The sequence below is a fragment of the Podarcis cretensis genome (genome assembly GCF_951804945.1).
Source record: "Podarcis cretensis genome assembly, chromosome: 16".
In the NCBI taxonomy this organism is placed as follows: Eukaryota; Metazoa; Chordata; class Lepidosauria; order Squamata; family Lacertidae; genus Podarcis; species Podarcis cretensis.
This window is the reverse complement of record NC_137186.1, coordinates 9,658,789-9,673,460: the sequence shown is the minus strand read 5'-3', so window position 1 is coordinate 9,673,460 and position 14,672 is coordinate 9,658,789. Positions and strand designations below refer to the sequence as shown.

Sequence of the window (14,672 nt, the reverse complement as noted above, 5' to 3'; positions counted from 1 at the left end):
AACCAGAGGTACCACTGTAATTATAATTGGGGATGCATTACAACAATCCCCTTTCACCAATGCCTAGGACTAGTCGAAATCTCCCAGAATGCATCACCCTTGGCCCCCTGGGCTCATTCAGAGCTGTTTTATTCGCAGATAAGAAGGTGTAGAAAGCTAGGACTGGTGGGAGATTATATATATATATATTTGCTGGAGGAGACTCTTGAGAGTCCCATGGACTGCAAGAAGATCAAACCTCTCCATTCTGAAGGAAATCAGCCCTGAGTGCTCCCTGGAAGGACAGATCCTGAATCTGAGGCTCCAAGACTTTGGCCACCTCATGAGAAGAGAAGACTCCCTGGAAAAGACCCTGATGTTGGGAAAGATGGAGGGCACAAGGAGAAGGGGACGACAGAGGACGAGATGGTGGGACAGTGTTCTCGAAGCTACAAACAAACTGCGGGAGGCAGGAGTGCCTGGCGTGCTCTGGTCCATGGGGTCACGAATAGTCGGACACGACTAAACAACTAAACAGCAACAACATATATGTATGTTGCTTTTGTTGTCCTACCTGCACGCTGACGACGATGACGAGGGAGGTCGCCACGGTGACGGCAAAGGACTGGTAGTCGGCCAGGTGGGAGTTGTCGCTGAAGACCCCGTAGGGGATGAAGAACATGAAGACGGAGGTGTAGATCCCTTGAGCGATGCAGATGAAGAACTCCCGCTTGTTGAAGAGCAGGTTGAGCTGCCCCGGTTCATACAGCTTGGGGTACTCCAAACTGCGATGCTCAGGCACATCCTAGGAAAAGGGAGTGGGACAGGTCTAAGCCTTTAGGCCTGAGCGCCGGACCACCCCAAGTGGGGCACGCAGGCCAGGGACGGGCAGACTCGCCAGAGGGGATACACACATACAGAGAGAGAGACACAAACCAGAATAAGTTGGCCATTCAGGCAAGGGGGCACTGCTCCGTCAATATCTAACCCAGGGGTTCCCAAAGAAGAATAAAAGTTTGGATTTGATATCCCGCTTTATCACTACCCGAAGGAGTCTCAAAGCGGCTAACATTCTCCTTTCCCTTCCTCCCCCACAACAAACACTCTGTGGGGTGAGTGGGGCTGAGAGACTTCAAAGATGTGTGACTGGCCCAACGTCACCCAGCAGCTGAATGTGGAGGAGCAGAGACGCGAACCCGGTTCCCCAGGTTACGAGTCTACTGCTCTTAACCACTACACCACACTGCCCCCCGGAGGATGGTGGGATTACCCGGGGGAGGGTGTTAGGAGGCAAGGGGGCTGCATGGGGATGCTGGAGGTGTAAAGGACTTTGAAAAGCTGGTATCGCTGGATCAAGCCCATTCATTGTGTTGAATTAAACGAAACAGTTCTAAATGGATTTTTAATAAAAGTCCCATAATGCAACTTTTATCTTCCCTGGTAGGTCATGCAAACTGCAGTTCTCAGTACAGTGGTACCTCGGATTAAGAACTTAATTCGTTCCGGAGGTCCGTTCTTAACCTGAAACTGTTCTTAACCTGAAACACCACTTTAGCTAATGGGGCCTCCTGCTGCCACCGCGCCACCAGAGCACAATTTCTGTTCTCATCCTGAAGCAAAGATCTTAACCCGAGGTAATATTTCTGGGTTAGCGGAGTCTGTAACCTGAAGCGTCTTTAACCTGAGGTACCACTGTAATGCTTTTTATAGGGTAGGGAGCACAGGGGGCAGTCGCTTGAACAGTTTGGGAACCACTGACCCAAGCTAAGGATCTAACCCACTGATTTAGCCCTGTGGCCCTTGCTGGACTTGCAGCGTCCCTGACCATTGGGGCTCAGCACCACTTTACCCCCCTGTAATTACATTTGAATTTGATAGTTCAGTAGGGAGAGCATGAGACTTTTAATGTCAGGGTTGTGGGTCTGAGCCCCACAATGGGCAAAAGATTATGTTGGACAAGAAGATGATCCGCCCGGTCCCTTCCAACTCTACAATTCTAGGACCCCTGATTGGTTGGGACATGACGGGTTGGGAAAACCTGTGGAGCCCACATCTGAGAGAGCCCTGGGTTCGCCGCCCCTGCCACTGGTCCATCTGGCTCACAGCAGCCTTTGCCAATCTGCTGCCCTCTAACTGCTATATCACACTGCAGAATTAACATGACTGACCTGGTCAAAGACACCCATGGCGAGCACTGGCAGCGAGGTGTAGACAATGTTGTACAGCGTGATGAAATATTGATCGTAGACAGTCTTTGAAAAGAGAGAGGGAGAAATTAAGAGACCAGGGAGAGGAGAACAAAAGGAGTCTTTGCTCCCCCTGCAGGCCCGTTGGTGTAAAACAGAACCCAGTCACTCAGCTGGGTTTGCTGCATTTCCAAAACGTTTTACAGTAGCTTTCAAACCTCCAACTTCATCAGCCCTCAACAACATCAAGTCTCTAATCAACTTGGGACCCAAACAGCTAAAAACCAGGCCCTCCTAGTTATTTCATTGCTCTTAGATCATGGGTACTCAAACTAAGGCCTGGGGGCCAGATACGGCCCAATCTCCTTCTAAATCCGGCCCGCGGACGGTCCAGGAATCAGCGTGTTTTTACATGAATAGAATGTGTCCTTTTATTTAAAATGCATCTCTGGGTTATTTGTGGGGCATGGGAATTCGTTCATATTTTTTTTCAAAATATAGTCCAGCCCCCCACAAGGTCTAAGGGACAGTGGACTGGCCCCCTGCTGAAAAAGTTTGCTGACCCCTGCCTTAGATGGTTGAGGGGTGGCAGAGGAGGGCCTTCTCTGTGGCAGCCCCTAAGCTGTGGGCCTTCCTCTCCACAGAAGACAACTTTATTACCCAGCTTTTGGAGAATTCTGAAGATGCACTGCTTTATTGCTATTATTGCTATTATTACTATTATTACTGTTGTTATTGTTGTTATTATTTACCCTGATTGCAAGTTGTTTAACTGTTTGTGTTTCAGTTGTTGTAAAATGCCCTGCGACCTTACAGTGAAGGGCAGATAGTAAATTATAATGATTGTCATCACCAAAGAAGACTGGCTACTTAGCAGGGTGGCATGATCCTCTTCACTGAGTGATCTGTGATAGACTGGGATCACCGGTGTGGCTAATCCACGACAACTCTCCTTTCTCTCGGGGTGAAATTGCTGCCTTCAGCGATGCATTTAGCGACTTACTCAGTCTACACCCCACCTTTTTCCTCCGAGGAGCTCAGGGTAGGATGAGTGGTGTCCCCCCCCCTCGTTTAATCTCCACAACAACCCTAGCTTAATTCATTTGGCTATGGCAGGAATGTCCAACAGGTCGATCGTGATCTACTGGTCGATACCTGCAAGGTTTTGGTAGATCACGGTTGATCTCTGGCTCCCTTTCCTTAGTGTCGCTAAAACTGACTCCTGCACCACCCCTTTGCCCCGCCCTCCATTGTTGTTTGATCTCTGGAAGGGAAGGCAAAGCTTTCTCTGTGCTGCTGCTTTCACCCAAAAAAACCCCAGAGCTTTCCTTCTCCCCCAAAACGGGGGTAAATTAATAACAACAACAACAACAACAACAACAACAACAACAACAATAATGTAAAGGGACCCCTGACCATTAGGTCCAGTCGTGGCCGACTCTGGGGTTGCGGCGCTCATCTCGCTTTACTGGCTGAGGGAACCGGCGTACAGCTTCTGGGTCATGTGGCCAGCATGACTAAGCCGCTTCTGGCGAACCAGAGCAGCGCACGGAAACGCCGTTTACCTTCCCACCAGAGCGGTACCTATTTATCTACTTGCACTTTGACATGCTTTTGAACTGCTAGGTTGGCAGGAACAGGGACCGAGAAACGGAAGCTCACCCCGTCGCGGGGATTCGAACCGCCGACCTTCTGATCGGCAAGTCCTATGCTCTGTGGTTTAACCCACAGCGCCACCTGTGTCCCTAATAATAATAATAATAATTTATTATTTATACCCTGCCCATCTGGCTGGGTTTCCCCAGCCACTCTGGGAGGCTTCCAACAAAGTATTAAAATACAGTGGTCTGTTAAACATTAAAAGCTTCCCTAAACAGGGCTGCCTTCAGATGTCTTCTAAAAGTCTGGTAGTTGTTCTTCTCTTTGACATCTGATGGGAAGGCATTCCACAGGGTGGGTGCCACTACCGAGAAGGCCCTCTGCCTGGTTCCCTGTAGCTTTGCTTCTCGCAGTGAGGGAACCGCCAGAAGGCCCTCGGCGCTGGACCTCAATGTCCGGGAAGAACGATAGGGGTGGAGACGCTCCCCAGATCACTGCCAGCTTTTAAATCTGAAAGTAGATTGCAGTCTCTTGAGAGTTGGCCACCCCTGGGCTATGACAATCAGGTAACCAAATTAACTGGGCTGGATAGCTTTCGTGACACCATCCCCTGCTTTCCGTGACCCTGATAGGCTACGCTCACTCAACCAGGAAGCAGGACGAAGCATGAGCCTGGAGGAAGCCGCCATTGCGGACCCCCGCCCCACCTACCCCTCCGATTCGCCAGCCGAGTCACCTGGGCAGAGAAGCCGCAGAAGAAGCCGAACCAGAAGTGCACCATGGTGAAGGCAAAGTTCTTGTAGAAGAAATAGCAAAGGAATTTGCACATGCGCAGGTAGGACCAGCGCCCGTGGACCAGCAGGAGGCGCTGCAGGAACTTGAACTGCGAGAAGGAGTAGTCCGAGGCCAGCACTGCCTGGATGCCCTCCTGGCCGCTGATTCCAACACCGATATGAGCGGCTGGCGGGAACGCAGGAAACAGAAAGAGGGGTAAGGGGACGTCAGGCTACTAGGGCATCCCAAGCTCAGATCCCCCACCTTCCATCTTAGGAAGGACAAAGCACACGTGGTTCCCTCTGTTTCTAAAACAGGAGAGAGGAGCCTTTTCCCCATATAGGTAAAGGGACCCCTGACCATTAGGTGCAGTCGTGGCCGACTCTGGGGTTGCGGCGCTCATCTCACTTTATTGGCTGAGGGAGCCGGCATACGGCTTCCGGGTCATGTGGCCAGCATGACTAAGCCGCTTCTGGCGAACCAGAGCAGCGCACGGAAACGCCGTTTACCTTCCCGCCACAGCGGTACCTATTTATCTACTTGCACTTTGACGTGCTTTTGAACTGCTAGGTTGGCAGGAACAGGGACCGAGCAACGGGAGCTCACCCCGTCGCGGGGATTTGAACCGCCGACCTTCTGATCGGCAAGTCCTAGGCTCTGTGGTTTAACCCACAGCGCCACCCGCGTCCCTCTTTTTCCCATATAGAGGACCACATTTCCTTCCAAGAAGCCACATTTTAATTATAGGCAGGGCCAGAGCAGGGAAGCAGGTGCCTCAATCCATCAGGGCAGCCAATTGGCTCTGCCTCTCTCTGGAACTTTCCCACCCTGCAAAGGCCTTCGTCACAGAAGTCTGCTTATTTCCTCCTCCCTCCCAACGCGTTTTCCTTTTGTGCTGTGGCATTTTTTAAAAAAACGCATCCGCAGAACTAAAAAGACGAAAGCTCACGCAAGCGCCGCCTCGGGACTCACTCTTGATCATGCTAACGTCGTTGGCCCCGTCGCCGATGGCCAGCGTGACGGCCTTCTTGTACTTTTTCACCAGCTCCACCACCTGGGCCTTCTGCAAGGGGGTGACGCGGCAGCAGATGACGGCTTTGCAGGCGCAGGCCGTCTCCAGGAACTCCAGCTCCATGTCGGCCTCCAGGGCATGTGCCTACAGGGAGAGAGGAGAGTGAGGGATGCTCAGTGCGACCAGCTAAATAACTGGATTAGACCCTGGGCAGATTCCCTGCAGATAAAAAGGTGATGGGAATGGTAGCTCCGGGGGGGGGGACTACAGTTCCCATGATTCCTTTGGGGTGGGAGCAAGTCGTATGTGTTTAAGAGGTGACAGGATGGAAGCTTATAAAATGAAAATATGACATGGAGGATAGAGAATAGTTTTTCCCCCTTCCCTCTCTCGTTACTCCAGTGTGGTGTAGTGGTTAAGAGCGGTAGTCTCGTAATCTGGGGAACTGGGTTCGCGTCTCCGCTCCTCCACATGCAGCTGCTGGGTGACCTTGGGCCAGTCACACTTCTTTGAAGTCTCTCAGCCCCACTCACCTCACAGAGTGTTTTTTTGTGGGGGAGGAAGGGAAAGGAGAATGTTAGCCGCTTTGAGACTCCTTAAAGGGAGTAAAAGGCGGGATATCAAATCCAAACTCCTCTTCTTCTTCTTATAACTTACAAGCAGCCGAGCCAAGTGCTGGAAGGTCCAGGGCAGCTTAAAGGATTTTAGAGTTAAACTGTGGAACTCACCGCCACAGGGGCAGTGATGGATGCCAACTTGGATGACTTTAAGAGGATTGGGCAAATACACGGAGGAGAAGGCACAATGGCTATGTTCTACCTCCACTGCCAGAGACATTATGCCTCTGAATACCAGGTCCTGGGGATCGCAGCTGCTGCTGCGGTCAAATCCATCATGCAGGCTTCCCATGGGCACCTGGGAGAGCAGGATGCTATCCAGCCGGCCTCAATCCCACATATTTATCGTCCAGACAAAGAAGCAAATAGCCACTCCAGGAAATTATTATTATTATTATTATTATTATTATTATTATTATTATATACAGCCCTTCATCCAAAGATCACAGGGTGGTTCACAACATGAAAACACAAAACTAAGCATTAAGATATATTCAACAGTGTAAATAACTTTTGACGGATGTAATAATGGCTTGATTTATTTAAAATATGCAGGGATTTACGTTAGGCAAAATAAACCATGGAAGGAGAAGAAGGGAAGTCACCGATATTTTACGGTTGGTTAAATGAATATTCTGAATTTTAAAGCAGAAAATTTAATCACACACACACAAAATGAGAACACAAAATGAATAATAAAACAAAAACAAACCAGCAATCTGCCTCCCACAAAAAGAATGTGTAGAATGTGTAACTGTAGCTGCGAGGGCCAATATTGTCTCCCAAGGACTCTCTGGGCCCTTAAACTGCAGCTCCAAGGATTCTATGTTTAAAGAGGTATTAAAGTGCTTTGGGACACTGGTGGCGCTGTGGGTTAAACCACAGAGCCTAGGACTTGCCGATCAGAAGGTCGGCGGTTCAAATCCCCACAACGGGGTGAGCTCCCGTTGCTCAGTCCCTGCTCCTCCCAACCTAGCAGTATAAAAGCACGTCAAAGTGCAAGTAGATAAATAGGTACCACTCCAGCGGGAAGGTAAACGGTGTTTCCATGCGCTGCTCTGGTTCACCAGAAGCGGCTTAGTCATGCTGGCCACATGACCCAGAAGCTGGACGCCGGCTCCCTCGGCCAGTAAAGCAAGATGAGTGCCGCAACCCCAGAGTCGGTCATGACTGGACCTAATGGTCAGGGGTCCCTTTACCTAAAGTGCTTTAAATGTATGGTGTGAAAGCGGCCTAGGTACCCCCCCCCCCCAAGGTGCCCACTTACCAGGCTGTGCCCATTGATCACCAGGGCGTACTCCCCAGCCACAGCCTCCAGCACGGACGTCAGCTTCGAGGCAGAGAGCTTCTCCTGGTAGGTGAACCCATTGCCCACGGACCGGGAAGAGTCCACCAATTTCTCTCGAGCCTTCCTGCCGGAGAAGGTGGGGAGGAAAGCGGGCGGGGGAAAGGATTTGAGAAGCAGCCAAGGACTCACCTGCCTTCTTTCCAAACCCTCTAAGGGCAGATTCGGCAGGTCAGAGGGAACTACAGCAAGCCCTTCCTGTGGGTGGGTGTGTTTTGTTGCTGTTGTTCATTGGGCTTAATTTTTTGAATGTGACCTTTCCGTTTGTGTGGCTTGGAAAGGGGCAACGGGTAGCACAGAGATGAGAGAGAGAGAGAGAGAGAGGGAAGAAAGAAAGAGAGAAAGAGAGAAAGAGAGAAAGAGAGAAAGAGAGAAAGAGAGAAAGAGAGAAAGAAAGAAAGAAAGAAAGAAAGAAAGAAAGAAAGAAAGAAAAGGAGAGGAGGAGTAGCAGAGAAAAGTGTGGAAATGAGAGAGAGAGAGAGAGAGAGAATAGAATAGAATAGAATAGAATAGAATAGAATAGAATAGAATAGAATAGAATAGAATAGAATTTATTATTTATACCCCGCCCATCTGGCTGGGTTTCTCCAGCCACTCTGGGCGACTTCCAACAAAGCATTAAAATACAGTGGTCTCTCGGGTTACATACACTTCAGGTTACAGACTCCGCTAACCCAGAAATAGTACTTCAGGTTAAGAACTTTGCTTCAGGATGAGAACAGAAATCGTGCTCTGGCGGCGCGGCGGCAGCAGGAGGCCCCATTAGCTAAAGTGGTGCTTCAGGTTAAGAACAGTTTCAGGTTAAGTACGGACCTCCGGAACGAATTAAGTACTTAACCCGAGGTACCACTGTACAGTAGTCTGTTAAACATTAAAAGCTTCCCTAAAGAGGGCTGCCTTCAGAAGTCTTCTAAGAGAGAGAGAGAGAGAGAGAGAGAGAGAGAGAGAGAGAGAGATAGAAGGGTTGCCCCTGACCATTTTTGGTTTTTCCTCCACCCACTGCTGTCTTTAGACCTGTCCATTTCACGAATGTGGCCCCAAGAGATCACCACTGTTGGAACAACACCAGTAGCAGGAAACGCACCTTGACTAGCCAACAGAGCAGCACTTTCTGCTTGCGCTCAATGTTTGGTGCCAGAGAAATGGAAAAGCAGAGAAAGCTCCCTAATGGAGGGGCCACCACTAAGTGGGCCACGCCCGCGGGCCTCCACTCACCGCAACTCCTGCCGCACCTCCAAAACCGTGTGCCCCGTGATGATGAAGACCTCAGTCATCTCGTCCGTCAGCATCTTGCAGGAGTAGCCGATGTTCACAGCCGTCTCTGAGGGAGGAGAGAGAGAGGACAGGCCCGAATCAAAACCCAAGCCCTCCAGGAGTCAAAATTTTCAAAACGGGGCCCCGAGAACCTATCTTGAACGGCAGAGCCAGAGTCCCGGGAAAGGGGGACCAATGGTTAAACCACTCTGGGACTGCAGCTCTGTGAGGGAAATAGGCAGGGGGGGGTCTCCTAACAACCGTCAGCAGCCTTCACAAAATGGCAGCTCCCAGAATCCTTTGGGGGAAGCCATGACAGTTTACAATGGTATTGCAGCACTTTGAATGTACAGTGTGAAAGTGGATTTAGCAGGCTGTGCCGTAATAAAGAGTTGTGAGGACATTCCTGGGTCGGGCTGCAAAACCGCCTCACCTTGCTTGTCTCCTGTCAACACCCAGATTTTGATGTTTGCCAGCGTGAGGAGGGCAATGGTCTCCGGGACGCCCTGCTGCAGCTTATCTTCGATGGCGGTGGCCCCCAGCAGCTGGAGGGAGACAGAAACAAAAGGCAAAGTTACCTGACGCCACAAAATGGGAGACCTCTGACTCGCGGGTCCAAATTTGGCCCGTGAGGAAGCTCCTCGCAAACCGCAGCCACCTGTCGGCATCTGCGACCTCCCACGAATGGCAGGAACACACGCAGCGGCGAAGGAAAGATCAGGAGCTTAAAACGAGGGGCTCCTTTGGAAGCTCCCGATAAAAAAAGGGCACTTATTTATTTAAAGCAGTCGATGCGGTTCCTTCCAGATATATTGCTGGACTCCCGGCTCCCATCATCCCCGCCCACTAGGCAAAACTGTCAGAGGCTGATGGGAATCCGGAGGGCTATTCCTATCAGGCTACCCCCTGATATGAATTATTTGTAGGTGGGTTTTCAGGGTCAAGCCTCCCAAAGGGTTATTTCGGCATATTGTTGTTGTTTAGTCGTTTAGTTGTGTCCGACCCCCCAGGCCTGGTTGTTGTAAATAAGAAGCCACCCACTGCTCCTATTTGTTGTTGTTTAGTCGTTTAGTAGTGTCCGACTCTTGGTGACCCCCTGGACCAGAGCACACCAGGCACTCCTGTCTTCCACTGCCTCCCGCAGTTTGGTCAAACTCATGCTAGTAGCTTGGAGAACACTGTCCAACCATCTCGTCCTCTGTCGTCCCCTTCTCCTTGCGCCCTCCATCTTTCCCAACATCACGGTCTTTTCCAGGGAGTCTTCTCTGCTCATGAGGTGGCCAAAGTCTTGGAGCCTCAGCTTCAGGATCTGTCCTTCCAGTGAGCACTCAGGGCTGGTTTCCTTCAGAATGGATCGGTTGGATCTTCTTGCAGTCCATGGGACTCTCAAGAGTCTCCTCTAGCACCAGAATTCAAAAGCATCCATTCTTTGGCGATCAGCCTTCTTTATGGTCCAGCTCTCACTTCCATACATCACTACTGGGAAAACCGTGGCTTTAAGTATCTGGACCTTTGTTGGCAAGGTGATGTCTCTGCTTTTTAAGATGCTGTCTAGGTTTATTTTGGCATCCAATGGAAAAACCAACACGAATTTTAAAAATCCCTTTTTTGTTTGTTTGTTTAAAAAAGGGTTATCTAAGGTATCAGACTGTTGAAGATGCAATAGGGATAATGCTTCTCTAAAACATGTTTGTTTATAAAATGGCTTTTAGATTTTAACGAAAAAAATCCCTCCAAAGAGGAGTGGATATGTAAAATAAAATACTGTGGTACCTTGGTTTACAAGCATAATCCGTTCCAGAGGTCCGGTTGTAAATCAAAACAGGTTGTAACCCAAGGCGAGCTTTTGCCAATGGGGCCTCCCCCAAAAAATGGGTTGTAAAAAAAATAAATGGGTTGTAATCCAAAAAAAGGGACACACACTTCCGGGTTTGATGTGGTTGTAATCCAAAATGGTTGTAATCCAAACCAAGGTACCACTGTATACAATTGGCAAAAATAAAAGCAGGTTAAAGTCAAATCAAAAGGTAAAACTACAATGGAAATGCTTTGAAGAATATCTAGGTAAACACTGTTTACAAAACAATACGTTGATATGTATAGACTAAAACTGTAGAGTGTATAAGAAGAGCGATGTTTGACTTGAGATATGAAAGAAAGTTAAGATAAGGAATGCAATGTTAAGATTTAATATAATTGAGAAGAGATATCAGGCAGTGGTGGAGGGGAGCCAAGGGTGGGACTACGTATGTAATTTTATTTATATTTTCTTTAGGTTTTTTTTCCTTTTGTCTTTTTTGTATCTTTCTGAATTGTTTAAAATAAAAATTCATTATTTCCCCCCAAACAAACAGCTTTTAGATTTTAACATCCCCTGGCCCAACACAATACAGTTGCAATTTATGTAATACATGAACAACTAGATTTTATATTTAAAAATTGTAAATAAATAAACATAAAAATAATAATTTAAAAATTACCACTCAAGCAATAAGAACAAGAATGAGCAGCGTAAACAAATTACTCTAGTAGGACTACAAGAAGTTTTGTAAGGAGAAAAGTTTGAAGCATTGCAAAGTAGAGAAAGAACAGAAATATTAGTTATGAGTTAAATGTAATTGTGGAAGTAAGAAATGTATATTTAGTGAATAGACTGGAAAATTTTCAGATGGGATGGATGGAAGTAAAAAAAAATGGTGTAAGAGATGAAAGTATGTTTAATTACTGTTAAAAATGATATGTCGAAAAACTAATTAAAAAATTATATGAAAAATAAAGAACAAGAACGAGCGACACAGAGGTGAAAAACACCAACCATCATGTCGTTCTCTACTTCCTCGTAAAGCCGGGCCAATCTCTCCTCGCGACCCTCGCCTGCGGAACTGGCTCGCTTCAGGCGCTCAGCCCAACCCGCGTAGTAGCTTTCTTCGAGGTCGCGATAGGCAAGCACCAACGTCCGTAGACCCTCGCCGGCATATTCCTGGAGGTGGAGAGGAGAAGAGAAGGAGGAGGTGGAGAAGCCGGAAGCACTTTTTGCAATCACAGTGCAGTCATACCTCTTGTTACGTTTAAAAGTAAAGGTACCCCTGACCATTAGGTCCAGTCGTGACCAACTCTGGGGTTGCGGCGCTCATCTTGCTCTATGGGCCAAGGGAGCCGGCGTTTGTCCGCAGACAGCTTCCGGGTCTTGTGGCCAGCATGACTAAGCTGCTTCTGGCGGACCAGAGCAGCACACGGAAACGCCGTTTACCTTCCCACCAGAGCAGTACCTATTTATCTACTTGCACTTTGATGTGCTTTCGAACTGCTAGGTTGGCAGGAGCAGGGACCGAGCAACGGGAGCTCACCTCGCGGGGATTCGAACCGCCAGCCTTCTGATCAGCAAGTCCTAGGCTCTGTGGTTTAACCCACGGCGCCACCTGTGTCCCCTTGTTACGTTTACTTCAGGTTAAATCTTTTCAGGTTGCGTCCTGCGGCGACCCGGAAGTACCAGAAAGCGTTACTTTCAGGTTTCGCCACTCGCACAAGCGCTCAAAATGACATCACGCGCATGTGCAGAAGCGGCAAATTGCGACCTGCGCACACGCAGACGCGGGTTGCAATCTGTTCATGTTACAAATGGGGCTCCGGAACAGATCCCCATTCGCAACCAGAGGTACCACTGTACGATTCTATTTAATTGTCACTTTTTTTTAACACGAAAGCATCCGAAAGGGGTTTAGAATGCAAGAATAGCAACACGAAACCAAACGTAAGAACAGCCTTTGAAAAAGAACCTAAAAATGCTGATCCGCAGAGAACAGGTCAAGAGGATGGCTCACACCCCACCCCACTCCGTTAAAAGCAGGAGCAAAAAAACAGAGGACACACACACACACTCCCAATCCCCCTTCAAATTAAGGCCCAAATGCCCAGGCCAAAAAGAAAAAGAAAAGAAAAAAGTTTGGCATCTAAAACGCCTCTATTCAAGTCGCCCAAAGTGGCAACCATCACTAGCCCCACAGAACGGCAGTCTTGCTTTCCACCCCCCCTCTCTTGCTCCCCCCAAAACTACTTACATTCAGATGGTCAGTGGTGACATTATACAGCTCCTGGTGTCCCGGGTGAAGCCTCTCCAGCAAAATGGTGTCTGCTCCTTTGCAGTACAGACGGATCTGGCCCTCGTGGTTCCGTACTTATGGGGAGCAGGGAGGGGAGGCAAAGGGAGAGGAGACAAAAACCCCACAGATTTTAAGCACAAGCAGGTTGAAATTTCTTTATTGCTGTTTTAGCTCGTTTTTCCTCCAATGAGCTAGAGGTGGAATATATGTAGTTTCAAGTTGAAAAAAAAATGTTTAAAGACACCTGCTTCTTGGGAGAAAAGCAATGACAAACCTAGACAGCATCTTAAAAAGTAGAGACATCACCTTGCTGACAAAGGCCCGTATAGTTAAAGCTATGGTTTTCCCAGTAGTGATGTATGGAAGTGAGAGCTGGATCATAAAGAAGGCTGATCGCCGAACAACTGATGTTTTTGAATTATGGTGCTGGAGGAGACTCTTGAGAGTCCCATGGACTGCAAGAAGATCAAACCGATCCATTCTTAAGGAAATCAGCCCTGAGTGCTCACTGGAAGGACAGATCCTGAAGCTGAGGCTCCAGTACTTTGGCCACCTCATGAGAAGTGAAGACTCCCTGGAAAAGACCCTGATGTTGGGAAAGATGGAGGGCACAAGGAGATGGGGACGACAGAGGACGAGATGTTTGGATAGTGTTCTCGAAGCTACCAGTATGAGTTTGACCAAACTGCGGGAGGCAGTGGAAGACAGGAGTGCTTGGCGTGCTCTGGTCCAGGGGGTCACAAAGAGTTGGACATGACTGAACAACTAAACAACAACAAAAAACCTGAAACTTTCCTTTTTGGAATTCTAGGTGCCAAAATCCCAAAGGAGCAGAAAAGACTACTTATGTATGCGACTATGGCTGCATGGATGTTACTGGCCTAGAGATGGAAAGAAGATAAAGTCCCAACCAGAGAAGAAGTTAATGGACTATGATGAAATGGCTAAAACGACTGGAAGAGTCAGAAATCAGGAAGACCAAAATTTTAATAAGGAATGGGAGAATTTTATAACTTATCTTAAAGACCATTGTAAACAGTTAAAATCGTTAGGAGGATTGGAGTAACACTTGTAACTTAAGGTTGAATTCTGGACATACTGGAAGAGGTAAAGGATTTGGAGTATCATAAAAGATGCAGGAGGAAATGATTAATAATAAGACCCACAAAGGGGAGGATGGAAGTCTAAGAGATTCCTTGGAATCTAGTTTTTATGTTGTATGCGTGACTGTAAAATTTCAAACAGAAAAAAACAAATAAATAAATTTCTGAAAAGGAAAGAAATATATGCAGTTTCTTCCCCCTGCTGTATTTTATCCTCACAACCAACCTGTAAGGTAGGGCAAGCTGCAGCGGGGGGAAAGAGCAAATGAGATTGACTGGCCGAAGGTAGATACCTGAACTGAGTCACAGAATCACAGAACTGTAGAGCTCTAAGGGACCCTAAGGATCATCTAGTCCAACCCCCTGCAATGCAAGAATATGCAATACGTCCCATATGGGGATCAAACCTGCAACCCTGGAGTTATCAGCACCACGCTCTAACCTATTGAGCTATCCAGTGAGTCTACCCTCTCTCTGTGGCTGTAGACTGTTTTTAATCCTGAATTTCAAATTGTGGTAACCCGGACTTGCTGGAGAAGGGTGGGCAATAAAGTTAACCCGTGCCTCCTGCTACGATTTATACTCACGCCAGCCTTGTGAGGTAGGATAGCCTGAAAGAAGATGGAGAGGCACTAGCCCAGAGGTCGGCAACCGAAGGCCCATGGGCTGGAAGTGGCCCATGAGGGGCGCTTAACTGGCCCAT

General features: G+C 48.2%; 1 protein-coding gene across 2 annotated transcripts in view; it reads right to left on the bottom strand.

Annotated features, from left to right (window-relative positions):
- The window catches only part of ATP8B2 (ATPase phospholipid transporting 8B2), a 59,279-nt gene that overhangs the window by 6,781 nt on the left and 37,826 nt on the right, over positions 1-14,672 (bottom strand). For both annotated transcript variants that reach the window (XM_079957929.1, XM_079957928.1), the window contains 9 exons: positions 12,825-12,940; positions 11,582-11,746; positions 9,200-9,311; positions 8,728-8,833; positions 7,435-7,579; positions 5,511-5,694; positions 4,501-4,724; positions 2,148-2,231; positions 554-784 (listed from right to left, as the gene is read on the bottom strand). In XM_079957929.1, the coding sequence (XP_079814055.1) occupies positions 554-784; positions 2,148-2,231; positions 4,501-4,724; positions 5,511-5,694; positions 7,435-7,579; positions 8,728-8,833; positions 9,200-9,311; positions 11,582-11,746; positions 12,825-12,940 (1,367 nt within the window). The remainder of the gene's footprint in view (positions 1-553; positions 785-2,147; positions 2,232-4,500; positions 4,725-5,510; positions 5,695-7,434; positions 7,580-8,727; positions 8,834-9,199; positions 9,312-11,581; positions 11,747-12,824; positions 12,941-14,672) is intronic.